The sequence below is a fragment of the Oncorhynchus kisutch genome, unplaced genomic scaffold, assembly GCF_002021735.2.
Source record: "Oncorhynchus kisutch isolate 150728-3 unplaced genomic scaffold, Okis_V2 scaffold1080, whole genome shotgun sequence".
Classification (NCBI taxonomy): Eukaryota; Metazoa; Chordata; class Actinopteri; order Salmoniformes; family Salmonidae; genus Oncorhynchus; species Oncorhynchus kisutch.
The window spans coordinates 77,501-92,845 of NW_022263025.1; the positions used below are offsets into that span (position 1 = coordinate 77,501).

The 15,345-nt window shown below is 44.5% G+C and overlaps 1 protein-coding gene across 1 annotated transcript in view; it reads right to left on the reverse strand.

Annotated features, from left to right (window-relative positions):
• LOC116364454 (RNA-binding motif, single-stranded-interacting protein 3-like) overlaps window positions 1-15,214 on the reverse strand; it is a gene marked incomplete at both ends in the record, with an annotated part of 79,205 nt that extends 63,991 nt beyond the window's left edge. The window contains one exon of the mRNA XM_031817582.1: window positions 15,134-15,214. Within this exon, the coding sequence (XP_031673442.1) occupies window positions 15,134-15,214 (81 nt within the window). The remainder of the gene's footprint in view (window positions 1-15,133) is intronic.
• Between the last annotated feature and the right edge of the window lie 131 nt (window positions 15,215-15,345).

The window sequence follows — 15,345 nt, forward strand, 5'->3', positions numbered from 1 at the left end:
TCCAACCATCTAGCTGACACTCATTGTGTCCTGTAGAATACTCCAACCATCTAGCTAACACTCATCCTGTCCTGTAGAATATTCCAACCATCTAGCTGACACTCATCCTGTAGAATACTCCAACCATCTAGCTGACACTCATCCTGTAGAATACTCTAACCATCTAGCTGACACTCATCCTGTCCTGTAGAATACTCCAACCATCTAGCCAACACTCATCCTGTAGAATACTCCAACCATCTAGCTAACACTCATCCTGTAGAATACTCCAACCATCTAGCCAACACTCATCCTGTAGAATACTCCAACCATCTAGCTGACACTCATCCTGTCCTGTAGAATACTCCAACCATCTAGCTGACACTCATCCTGTAGAATACTCCAACCATCTAGCTGACACTCATCCTGTAGAATACTCCAACCGTCTAGCTGACACTCATCCTGTCCTGTAGAATACTCCAACCATCTAGCTGACACTCATCCTGTCCTGTAGAATACTCCAACCATCTAGCTAACACTCATCCTGTAGAATACTCCAACCATCTAGCTGACACTCATCCTGTAGAATACTCCAACCATCTAGCTGACACTCATCCTGTCCTGTAGAATACTCCAACCATCTAGCCAACACTCATCCTGTAGAATACTCCAACCATCTAGCTAACACTCATCCTGTAGAATTCTCCAACCATCTAGCTGACACTCATCCTGTAGAATACTCCAACCATCTAGCCAACACTCATCCTGTAGAATACTCCAACCATCTAGCTAACACTCATCCTGTAGAATACTCCAACCATCTAGCTGACACTCATCCTGTAGAATACTCCAACCATCTAGCTGACACTCATCCTGTAGAATACTCCAACCATCTAGCTGACACTCATCCTGTCCTGTAGAATACTCCAACCATCTAGCTGACACTCATCCTGTCCTGTAGAATACTCCAACCATCTAGCTAACACTCATCCTGTAGAATACTCCAACCATCTAGCTGACACTCATCCTGTAGAATACTCCAACCATCTAGCCAACACTCATCCTGTAGAATACTCCAACCACCTAGCTGACACTCATCCTGTAGAATACTCCAACCATCTAGCTGACACTCATCCTGTCCTGTAGAATACTCCAACCATCTAGCCAAAACTCATCCTGTAGAATACTCCAACCATCTAGCTAACACTCATCCTGTAGAATACTCCAACCATCTAGCCAACACTCATCCTGTAGAATACTCCAACCATCTAGTTGACACTCATTGTGTCCTGTAGAATACTCCAACCATCTAGCTGACACTCATTGTGTCCTGTAGAATACTCCAACCATCTAGCTAACACTCATCCTGTCCTGTAGAATATTCCAACCATCTAGCTGACACTCATCCTGTAGAATACTCCAACCATCTAGCTGACACTCATCCTGTAGAATACTCTAACCATCTAGCTGACACTCATCCTGTCCTGTAGAATACTCCAACCATCTAGCCAACACTCATCCTGTAGAATACTCCAACCATCTAGCTAACACTCATCCTGTAGAATACTCCAACCATCTAGCCAACACTCATCCTGTAGAATACTCCAACCATCTAGCTGACACTCATCCTGTCCTGTAGAATACTCCAACCATCTAGCTGACACTCATCCTGTAGAATACTCCAACCATCTAGCTGACACTCATCCTGTAGAATACTCCAACCGTCTAGCTGACACTCATCCTGTCCTGTAGAATACTCCAACCATCTAGCTGACACTCATCCTGTCCTGTAGAATACTCCAACCATCTAGCTAACACTCATCCTGTAGAATACTCCAACCATCTAGCTGACACTCATCCTGTAGAATACTCCAACCATCTAGCCAACACTCATCCTGTAGAATACTCCAACCACCTAGCTGACACTCATCCTGTAGAATACTCCAACCATCTAGCTGACACTCATCCTGTCCTGTAGAATACTCCAACCATCTAGCCAAAACTCATCCTGTAGAATACTCCAACCATCTAGCTAACACTCATCCTGTAGAATACTCCAACCATCTAGCCAACACTCATCCTGTAGAATACTCCAACCATCTAGCTGACACTCATCCTGTCCTGTAGAATACTCCAACCATCTAGCCAACACTCATCCTGTAGAATACTCCAACCATCTAGCTAACACTCATCCTGTAGAATTCTCCAACCATCTAGCTGACACTCATCCTGTAGAATACTCCAACCATCTAGCTAACACTCATCCTGTAGAATACTCCAACCATCTAGCTGACACTCATCCTGTAGAATACTCCAACCATCTAGCCAACACTCATCCTGTAGAATACTCCAACCATCTAGCTAACACTCATCCTGTCCTGTAGAATACTCCAACCATCTAGCTGACACTCATCCTGTAGAATACTCAAACCATCTAGCTGACACTCATCCTGTAGAATACTCCAACCGTCTAGCTGACACTCATCCTGTCCTGTAGAATACTCCAACCATCTAGCTGACACTCATCCTGTCCTGTAGAATACTCCAACCATCTAGCCAACACTCATCCTGTAGAATACTCCAACCATCTAGCTAACACTCATCCTGTAGAATACTCCAACCATCTAGCTGACACTCATCCTGTAGAATACTCCAACCATCTAGCTGACACTCATCCTGTAGAATACTCCAACCATCTAGCTGACACTCATCCTGTCCTGTAGAATACTCCAACCATCTAGCTGACACTCATCCTGTCCTGTAGAATACTCCAACCATCTAGCTAACACTCATCCTGTAGAATACTCCAACCATCTAGCTGACACTCATCCTGTAGAATACTCCAACCATCTAGCCAACACTCATCCTGTAGAATACTCCAACCACCTAGCTGACACTCATCCTGTAGAATACTCCAACCATCTAGCTGACACTCATCCTGTCCTGTAGAATACTCCAACCATCTAGCCAAAACTCATCCTGTAGAATACTCCAACCATCTAGCTAACACTCATCCTGTAGAATACTCCAACCATCTAGCCAACACTCATCCTGTAGAATACTCCAACCATCTAGCTGACACTCATTGTGTCCTGTAGAATACTCCAACCATCTAGCTGACACTCATTGTGTCCTGTAGAATACTCCAACCATCTAGCTAACACTCATCCTGTCCTGTAGAATATTCCAACCATCTAGCTGACACTCATCCTGTAGAATACTCCAACCATCTAGCTGACACTCATCCTGTCCTGTAGAATACTCTAACCATCTAGCTGACACTCATCCTGTAGAATACTCTAACCATCTAGCTGACACTCATCCTGTCCTGTAGAATACTCCAACCATCTAGCCAACACTCATCCTGTAGAATACTCCAACCATCTAGCTAACACTCATCCTGTAGAATACTCCAACCATCTAGCTGTCACTCATCCTGTAGAATACTCCAACCATCTAGCCAACACTCATCCTGTAGAATACTCCAACCATCTAGCTGACACTCATCCTGTCCTGTAGAATACTCCAACCATCTAGCTGACACTCATCCTGTAGAATACTCCAACCATCTAGCTGACACTCATCCTGTAGAATACTCCAACCGTCTAGCTGACACTCATCCTGTCCTGTAGAATACTCCAACCATCTAGCTGACACTCATCCTGTCCTGTAGAATACTCTAACCATCTAGCTGACACTCATCCTGTAGAATACTCTAACCATCTAGCTGACACTCATCCTGTCCTGTAGAATACTCCAACCATCTAGCCAACACTCATCCTGTAGAATACTCCAACCATCTAGCTAACACTCATCCTGTAGAATACTCCAACCATCTAGCCAACACTCATCCTGTAGAATACTCCAACCATCTAGCTGACACTCATCCTGTCCTGTAGAATACTCCAACCATCTAGCTGACACTCATCCTGTAGAATACTCCAACCATCTAGCTGACACTCATCCTGTAGAATACTCCAACCGTCTAGCTGACACTCATCCTGTCCTGTAGAATACTCCAACCATCTAGCTGACACTCATCCTGTCCTGTAGAATACTCCAACCATCTAGCTAACACTCATCCTGTAGAATACTCCAACCATCTAGCTGACACTCATCCTGTAGAATACTCCAACCATCTAGCTGACACTCATCCTGTCCTGTAGAATACTCCAACCATCTAGCCAACACTCATCCTGTAGAATACTCCAACCATCTAGCTAACACTCATCCTGTAGAATACTCCAACCATCTAGCTGACACTCATCCTGTAGAATACTCCAACCATCTAGCTAACACTCATCCTGTAGAATACTCCAACCATCTAGCTGACACTCATCCTGTAGAATACTCCAACCATCTAGCCAACACTCATCCTGTAGAATACTCCAACCATCTAGCTGACACTCATCCTGTCCTGTAGAATACTCCAACCATCTAGCTAACACTCATCCTGTAGAATACTCCAACCATCTAGCTGACACTCATCCTGTAGAATACTCCAACCATCTAGCTGACACTCATCCTGTAGAATACTCCAACCGTCTAGCTGACACTCATCCTGTCCTGTAGAATACTCCAACCATCTAGCTGACACTCATCCTGTCCTGTAGAATACTCTAACCATCTAGCTGACACTCATCCTGTAGAATACTCTAACCATCTAGCTGACACTCATCCTGTCCTGTAGAATACTCCAACCATCTAGCCAACACTCATCCTGTAGAATACTCCAACCATCTAGCTAACACTCATCCTGTAGAATACTCCAACCATCTAGCCAACACTCATCCTGTAGAATACTCCAACCATCTAGCTGACACTCATCCTGTCCTGTAGAATACTCCAACCATCTAGCTGACACTCATCCTGTAGAATACTCCAACCATCTAGCTGACACTCATCCTGTAGAATACTCCAACCGTCTAGCTGACACTCATCCTGTCCTGTAGAATACTCCAACCATCTAGCTGACACTCATCCTGTCCTGTAGAATACTCCAACCATCTAGCTAACACTCATCCTGTAGAATACTCCAACCATCTAGCTGACACTCATCCTGTAGAATACTCCAACCATCTAGCTGACACTCATCCTGTCCTGTAGAATACTCCAACCATCTAGCCAACACTCATCCTGTAGAATACTCCAACCATCTAGCTAACACTCATCCTGTAGAATACTCCAACCATCTAGCTGACACTCATCCTGTAGAATACTCCAACCATCTAGCTAACACTCATCCTGTAGAATACTCCAACCATCTAGCTGACACTCATCCTGTAGAATACTCCAACCATCTAGCCAACACTCATCCTGTAGAATACTCCAACCATCTAGCTAACACTCATCCTGTCCTGTAGAATACTCCAACCATCTAGCTGACACTCATCCTGTAGAATACTCCAACCATCTAGCTGACACTCATCCTGTAGAATACTCCAACCATCTAGCCAACACTCATCCTGTAGAATACTCCAACCATCTAGCTAACACTCATCCTGTAGAATACTCCAACCATCTAGCTGACACTCATCCTGTAGAATACTCCAACCATCTAGCTGACACTCATCCTGTAGAATACTCCAACCATCTAGCTGACACTCATCCTGTCCTGTAGAATACTCCAACCATCTAGCTGACACTCATCCTGTCCTGTAGAATACTCCAACCATCTAGCTAACACTCATCCTGTAGAATACTCCAACCATCTAGCTGACACTCATCCTGTAGAATACTCCAACCATCTAGCCAACACTCATCCTGTAGAATACTCCAACCACCTAGCTGACACTCATCCTGTCCTGTAGAATACTCCAACCATCTAGCTGACACTCATCCTGTAGAATACTCCAACCATCTAGCTGACACTCATCCTGTAGAATACTCCAACCATCTAGCTGACACTCATCCTGTCCTGTAGAATACTCCAACCATCTAGCCAACACTCATCCTGTAGAATACTCCAACCATCTAGCTGACACTCATCCTGTCCTGTAGAATACTCCAACCATCTAGCCAAAACTCATCCTGTAGAATACTCCAACCATCTAGCTAACACTCATCCTGTAGAATACTCCAACCATCTAGCCAACACTCATCCTGTAGAATACTCCAACCATCTAGCTGACACTCATTGTGTCCTGTAGAATACTCCAACCATCTAGCTGACACTCATTGTGTCCTGTAGAATACTCCAACCATCTAGCTAACACTCATCCTGTCCTGTAGAATATTCCAACCATCTAGCTGACACTCATCCTGTAGAATACTCCAACCATCTAGCTGACACTCATCCTGTAGAATACTCCAACCATCTAGCTGACACTCATCCTGTAGAATACTCCAACCATCTAGCTGACACTCATCCTGTCCTGTAGAATACTCCAACCATCTAGCCAAAACTCATCCTGTAGAATACTCCAACCATCTAGCTAACACTCATCCTGTAGAATACTCCAACCATCTAGCCAACACTCATCCTGTAGAATACTCCAACCATCTAGCTGACACTCATTGTGTCCTGTAGAATACTCCAACCATCTAGCTGACACTCATTGTGTCCTGTAGAATACTCCAACCATCTAGCTAACACTCATCCTGTCCTGTAGAATATTCCAACCATCTAGCTGACACTCATCCTGTAGAATACTCCAACCATCTAGCTGACACTCATCCTGTCCTGTAGAATACTCTAACCATCTAGCTGACACTCATCCTGTAGAATACTCTAACCATCTAGCTGACACTCATCCTGTCCTGTAGAATACTCCAACCATCTAGCCAACACTCATCCTGTAGAATACTCCAACCATCTAGCTAACACTCATCCTGTAGAATACTCCAACCATCTAGCTGTCACTCATCCTGTAGAATACTCCAACCATCTAGCCAACACTCATCCTGTAGAATACTCCAACCATCTAGCTGACACTCATCCTGTCCTGTAGAATACTCCAACCATCTAGCTGACACTCATCCTGTAGAATACTCCAACCATCTAGCTGACACTCATCCTGTAGAATACTCCAACCGTCTAGCTGACACTCATCCTGTCCTGTAGAATACTCCAACCATCTAGCTGACACTCATCCTGTCCTGTAGAATACTCTAACCATCTAGCTGACACTCATCCTGTAGAATACTCTAACCATCTAGCTGACACTCATCCTGTCCTGTAGAATACTCCAACCATCTAGCCAACACTCATCCTGTAGAATACTCCAACCATCTAGCTAACACTCATCCTGTAGAATACTCCAACCATCTAGCCAACACTCATCCTGTAGAATACTCCAACCATCTAGCTGACACTCATCCTGTCCTGTAGAATACTCCAACCATCTAGCTGACACTCATCCTGTAGAATACTCCAACCATCTAGCTGACACTCATCCTGTAGAATACTCCAACCGTCTAGCTGACACTCATCCTGTCCTGTAGAATACTCCAACCATCTAGCTGACACTCATCCTGTCCTGTAGAATACTCCAACCATCTAGCTAACACTCATCCTGTAGAATACTCCAACCATCTAGCTGACACTCATCCTGTAGAATACTCCAACCATCTAGCTGACACTCATCCTGTCCTGTAGAATACTCCAACCATCTAGCCAACACTCATCCTGTAGAATACTCCAACCATCTAGCTAACACTCATCCTGTAGAATACTCCAACCATCTAGCTGACACTCATCCTGTAGAATACTCCAACCATCTAGCTAACACTCATCCTGTAGAATACTCCAACCATCTAGCTGACACTCATCCTGTAGAATACTCCAACCATCTAGCCAACACTCATCCTGTAGAATACTCCAACCATCTAGCTAACACTCATCCTGTCCTGTAGAATACTCCAACCATCTAGCTGACACTCATCCTGTAGAATACTCCAACCATCTAGCTGACACTCATCCTGTAGAATACTCCAACCATCTAGCCAACACTCATCCTGTAGAATACTCCAACCATCTAGCTAACACTCATCCTGTAGAATACTCCAACCATCTAGCTGACACTCATCCTGTAGAATACTCCAACCATCTAGCTGACACTCATCCTGTAGAATACTCCAACCATCTAGCTGACACTCATCCTGTCCTGTAGAATACTCCAACCATCTAGCTGACACTCATCCTGTCCTGTAGAATACTCCAACCATCTAGCTAACACTCATCCTGTAGAATACTCCAACCATCTAGCTGACACTCATCCTGTAGAATACTCCAACCATCTAGCCAACACTCATCCTGTAGAATACTCCAACCACCTAGCTGACACTCATCCTGTAGAATACTCCAACCATCTAGCTGACACTCATCCTGTCCTGTAGAATACTCCAACCATCTAGCCAAAACTCATCCTGTAGAATACTCCAACCATCTAGCTAACACTCATCCTGTAGAATACTCCAACCATCTAGCCAACACTCATCCTGTAGAATACTCCAACCATCTAGCTGACACTCATTGTGTCCTGTAGAATACTCCAACCATCTAGCTGACACTCATTGTGTCCTGTAGAATACTCCAACCATCTAGCTAACACTCATCCTGTCCTGTAGAATATTCCAACCATCTAGCTGACACTCATCCTGTAGAATACTCCAACCATCTAGCTGACACTCATCCTGTCCTGTAGAATACTCTAACCATCTAGCTGACACTCATCCTGTAGAATACTCTAACCATCTAGCTGACACTCATCCTGTCCTGTAGAATACTCCAACCATCTAGCCAACACTCATCCTGTAGAATACTCCAACCATCTAGCTAACACTCATCCTGTAGAATACTCCAACCATCTAGCTGTCACTCATCCTGTAGAATACTCCAACCATCTAGCCAACACTCATCCTGTAGAATACTCCAACCATCTAGCTGACACTCATCCTGTCCTGTAGAATACTCCAACCATCTAGCTGACACTCATCCTGTAGAATACTCCAACCATCTAGCTGACACTCATCCTGTAGAATACTCCAACCGTCTAGCTGACACTCATCCTGTCCTGTAGAATACTCCAACCATCTAGCTGACACTCATCCTGTCCTGTAGAATACTCTAACCATCTAGCTGACACTCATCCTGTAGAATACTCTAACCATCTAGCTGACACTCATCCTGTCCTGTAGAATACTCCAACCATCTAGCCAACACTCATCCTGTAGAATACTCCAACCATCTAGCTAACACTCATCCTGTAGAATACTCCAACCATCTAGCCAACACTCATCCTGTAGAATACTCCAACCATCTAGCTGACACTCATCCTGTCCTGTAGAATACTCCAACCATCTAGCTGACACTCATCCTGTAGAATACTCCAACCATCTAGCTGACACTCATCCTGTAGAATACTCCAACCGTCTAGCTGACACTCATCCTGTCCTGTAGAATACTCCAACCATCTAGCTGACACTCATCCTGTCCTGTAGAATACTCCAACCATCTAGCTAACACTCATCCTGTAGAATACTCCAACCATCTAGCTGACACTCATCCTGTAGAATACTCCAACCATCTAGCTGACACTCATCCTGTCCTGTAGAATACTCCAACCATCTAGCCAACACTCATCCTGTAGAATACTCCAACCATCTAGCTAACACTCATCCTGTAGAATACTCCAACCATCTAGCTGACACTCATCCTGTAGAATACTCCAACCATCTAGCTAACACTCATCCTGTAGAATACTCCAACCATCTAGCTGACACTCATCCTGTAGAATACTCCAACCATCTAGCCAACACTCATCCTGTAGAATACTCCAACCATCTAGCTAACACTCATCCTGTCCTGTAGAATACTCCAACCATCTAGCTGACACTCATCCTGTAGAATACTCCAACCATCTAGCTGACACTCATCCTGTAGAATACTCCAACCGTCTAGCTGACACTCATCCTGTCCTGTAGAATACTCCAACCATCTAGCTGACACTCATCCTGTCCTGTAGAATACTCCAACCATCTAGCCAACACTCATCCTGTAGAATACTCCAACCATCTAGCTAACACTCATCCTGTAGAATACTCCAACCATCTAGCTGACACTCATCCTGTAGAATACTCCAACCATCTAGCTGACACTCATCCTGTAGAATACTCCAACCATCTAGCTGACACTCATCCTGTCCTGTAGAATACTCCAACCATCTAGCTGACACTCATCCTGTCCTGTAGAATACTCCAACCATCTAGCTAACACTCATCCTGTAGAATACTCCAACCATCTAGCTGACACTCATCCTGTAGAATACTCCAACCATCTAGCCAACACTCATCCTGTAGAATACTCCAACCACCTAGCTGACACTCATCCTGTAGAATACTCCAACCATCTAGCTGACACTCATCCTGTCCTGTAGAATACTCCAACCATCTAGCCAAATATCATCCTGTAGAATACTCCAACCATCTAGCTAACACTCATCCTGTAGAATACTCCAACCATCTAGCCAACACTCATCCTGTAGAATACTCCAACCATCTAGCTGACACTCATTGTGTCCTGTAGAATACTCCAACCATCTAGCTGACACTCATTGTGTCCTGTAGAATACTCCAACCATCTAGCTAACACTCATCCTGTCCTGTAGAATATTCCAACCATCTAGCTGACACTCATCCTGTAGAATACTCCAACCATCTAGCTGACACTCATCCTGTCCTGTAGAATACTCTAACCATCTAGCTGACACTCATCCTGTAGAATACTCTAACCATCTAGCTGACACTCATCCTGTCCTGTAGAATACTCCAACCATCTAGCCAACACTCATCCTGTAGAATACTCCAACCATCTAGCTGACACTCATCCTGTCCTGTAGAATACTCCAACCATCTAGCTGACACTCATCCTGTAGAATACTCCAACCATCTAGCTGACACTCATCCTGTAGAATACTCCAACCGTCTAGCTGACACTCATCCTGTCCTGTAGAATACTCCAACCATCTAGCTGACACTCATCCTGTCCTGTAGAATACTCTAACCATCTAGCTGACACTCATCCTGTAGAATACTCTAACCATCTAGCTGACACTCATCCTGTCCTGTAGAATACTCCAACCATCTAGCCAACACTCATCCTGTAGAATACTCCAACCATCTAGCTGTCACTCATCCTGTAGAATACTCCAACCATCTAGCTGACACTCATCCTGTAGAATACTCCAACCGTCTAGCTGACACTCATCCTGTCCTGTAGAATACTCCAACCATCTAGCTGACACTCATCCTGTCCTGTAGAATACTCCAACCATCTAGCTAACACTCATCCTGTAGAATACTCCAACCATCTAGCTGACACTCATCCTGTAGAATACTCCAACCATCTAGCTGACACTCATCCTGTCCTGTAGAATACTCCAACCATCTAGCTAACACTCATCCTGTAGAATACTCCAACCATCTAGCTGACACTCATCCTGTAGAATACTCCAACCATCTAGCTAACACTCATCCTGTAGAATACTCCAACCATCTAGCTGACACTCATCCTGTAGAATACTCCAACCATCTAGCCAACACTCATCCTGTAGAAATCTCCAACCATCTAGCTGACACTCATCCTGTCCTGTAGAATACTCCAACCATCTAGCTGACACTCATCCTGTAGAATACTCCAACCATCTAGCTGACACTCATCCTGTAGAATACTCCAACCGTCTAGCTGACACTCATCCTGTCCTGTAGAATACTCCAACCATCTAGCTGACACTCATCCTGTCCTGTAGAATACTCCAACCATCTAGCCAACACTCATCCTGTAGAATACTCCAACCATCTAGCTAACACTCATCCTGTAGAATACTCCAACCATCTAGCTGACACTCATCCTGTAGAATACTCCAACCATCTAGCTGACACTCATCCTGTAGAATACTCCAACCGTCTAGCTGACACTCATCCTGTCCTGTAGAATACTCCAACCATCTAGCTGACACTCATCCTGTCCTGTAGAATACTCCAACCATCTAGCTAACACTCATCCTGTAGAATACTCCAACCATCTAGCTGACACTCATCCTGTAGAATACTCCAACCATCTAGCTGACACTCATCCTGTAGAATACTCCAACCATCTAGCCAACACTCATCCTGTAGAATACTCCAACCACCTAGCTGACACTCATCCTGTAGAATACTCCAACCATCTAGCTGACACTCATCCTGTCCTGTAGAATACTCCAACCATCTAGCCAACACTCATCCTGTAGAATACTCCAACCATCTAGCTAACACTCATCCTGTAGAATACTCCAACCATCTAGCTGGTTGGAGTATTCATCTAGCTAACACTCATCCTGTCCTGTAGAATACTCCAACCATCTAGCCAACACTCATCCTGTAGAATACTCCAACCATCTAGCTGAAACTCATTGTGTCCTGTAGAATACTCCAACCATCTAGCTGACACTCATCCTGTCCTGTAGAATACTCCAACCATCTAGCCAACACTCATCCTGTCCTGTAGAATACTCCAACCATCTAGCTGACACTCATCCTGTAGAATACTCCAACCATCTAGCTGACACTCATCCTGTAGAATACTCCAACCATCTAGCTAACACTCATCCTGTAGAATACTTCAACCATCTAGCTAACACTCATCCTGTAGAATAATCCAACCATCTAGCTGACACTCATCCTGTCCTGTAGAATACTCCAACCATCTAGCTAACACTCATCCTGTAGAATACTCCAACCATCTAGCTAACACTCATCCTGTAGAATACTCCAACCATCTAGCTGACACTCATCCTGTAGAATACTCCAACCATCTAGCTGACACTCATCCTGTAGAATACTCCAACCATCTAGCTGACACTCATCCTGTCCTGTAGAATACTCCAACCATCTAGCTGACACTCATCCTGTCCTGTAGAATACTCCAACCATCTAGCTGACACTCATCCTGTCCTGTAGAATACTCCAACCATCTAGCTAACACTCATCCTGTTCTGTAGAATACTCCAACCATCTAGCTAACACTCATCCTGTAGAATACTCCAACCATCTAGCTGACACTCATCCTGTAGAATACCTCCAACCATCTAGCTAACACTCATCCTGTAGAATACTCCAACCATCTAGCTGACACTCATCCTGTAGAATACTCCAACCATCTAGCTGACACTCATCCTGTAGAATACTCTAACCATCTAGCTAACGCTCATCCTGTCCTGTAGAATACTCCAACCATCTAGCTGACACTCATCCTGTAGAATACTCCAACCATCTAGCTGACACTCATCCTGTCCTGTAGAATACTCCAACCGTCTAGCTGACACTCATCCTGTAGAATACTCCAACCATCTAGCCAACACTCATCCTGTAGAATACTCCAACCATCTAGCTGATACTCATCCTGTCCTGTAGAATACTCCAACCATCTAGCCAACACTCATCCTGTAGAATACTACAACCACCTAGCTGACACTCATACTGTCCTGTAGAATACTCCAACCATCTAGCTGACACTCATCCTGTAGAATACTCCAACCATCTAGCTGACACTCATCCTGTAGAATACTCCAACCATCTAGCTGACACTCATCCTGTAGAATACTCCAACCATCTAGCTGACACTCATCCTGTATAATACTCCAACCATCTAGCTGACACTAATCCTGTCCTGTAGAATACTCCAACCATCTAGCTGACACTCATCCTGTAGAATACTCCAACCATCTAGCTGACACTCATTGTGTCCTGTAGAATACTCCAACCATCTAGCTGACACTCATTGTGTCCTGTAGAATACTCCAACCATCTAGCTAACACTCATCCTGTCCTGTAGAATATTCCAACCATCTAGCTGACACTCATCCTGTAGAATACTCCAACCATCTAGGCTGACACTCATCCTGTCCTGTAGAATACTCCAACCATCTAGCCAACACTCATCCTGTCCTGTAGAATACTCCAACCATCTAGCTGACACTCATCCTGTAGAATACTCCAACCATCTAGCTGACACTCATCCTGTCCTGTAGAAATACTCCAACCATCTAGCTGACACTCATCCTGTAGAAAAGTCCAACCATCTAGCTGACACTCATCCTGTCCTGTAGAATACTCCAACCATCTAGCTGACACTCATCCTGTAGAATACTTTCAACCATCTAGTTGACACTCATCCTGTAGAATACTCCAACCATCTAGCTAACACTCATCCTGTCCTGTAGAATACTCCAACCATCTAGCTAACACTCATCCTGTAGAATACTCCAACCATCTAGCTGACACTCATCCTGTAGAATACTCCAACCATCTAGCTGACACTCATCCTGTAGAATACTCCAACCATCTAGCTGACACTCATCCTGTCCTGTAGAATACTCCAACCATCTAGCTGACACTCATCCTGTCCTGTAGAATACTCCACTATCTAGCTGACACTCATCCTGTCCTGTAGAATACTCCAACCATCTAGCTGACACTCATCCTGTAGAATACTCCAACCATCTAGCTGACACTCATCCTGTAGAATACTCCAACCATCTAGCTGACACTCATCTTGTCCTGTAGAATACTCCAACCATCTAGCTGACACTCATCCTGTAGAATACTCCAACCATCTAGCTGACACTCATCCTGTCCTGTAGAATACTCCAACCATCTAGCTGACACTCATCCTGTCCTGTAGAATACTCAACCCTCTGTGTGTGTGTGTGTGTGTGTGTGTGTGTGTGTGTGTGTGTGTGTGTGTGTGTGTGTGTGTGTGTGTGTGTATGTGTATGTGTATGTGTATGTGTGTGTGTGGTGTGTGTGTGTGTGTGTGTGTGTGTGTGTGTGTGTGTGTGTGTGTGTGTGTGTGTGTGTGTGTGTGTGTGTGAGTGCGTGTGCATGTGTGTGCGTGTGTACGTGTGTGTGTGTGTATGTTTGTGTGTGTATGTATGTGTGTGTGTGTGTGCATATGTTTGTTTGTGTGTGTGTGCGTGTGTGTGTGTGTGTATACGTGTGTGTGTGTGTGTGTGTGTGTGTGTGTGTGTGTGTGTGTGTGTGTGTGTGGTGTGTGTGTGTGTGTGTGTGTGTGTGTGTGTGTGTGTACACACAAGGTGCTATAATATTGATTGCTTCATCTAAACACTAACATGATCAATGTGGATCTGAGTGTTTTATGGGGATTCCAGCATACCTTTGCATTGATTAGTGTTCTTGTCCAGTATGGCCTTGGTTGACACTATTTTCCCATATCTGTAAAACACAAACAGAACAACTGGTGAGCACTTCTTACATAAGTCTCTGCATAAGTCTCAGAGGAGAGAAGAGAGAGAGAGAGAGAGAGAGGAGAGAGAGAGTTAGGAGAGAGAGAGGAGTCAGAGGGAGAGAGAGAGCGAGAGAGAGGAG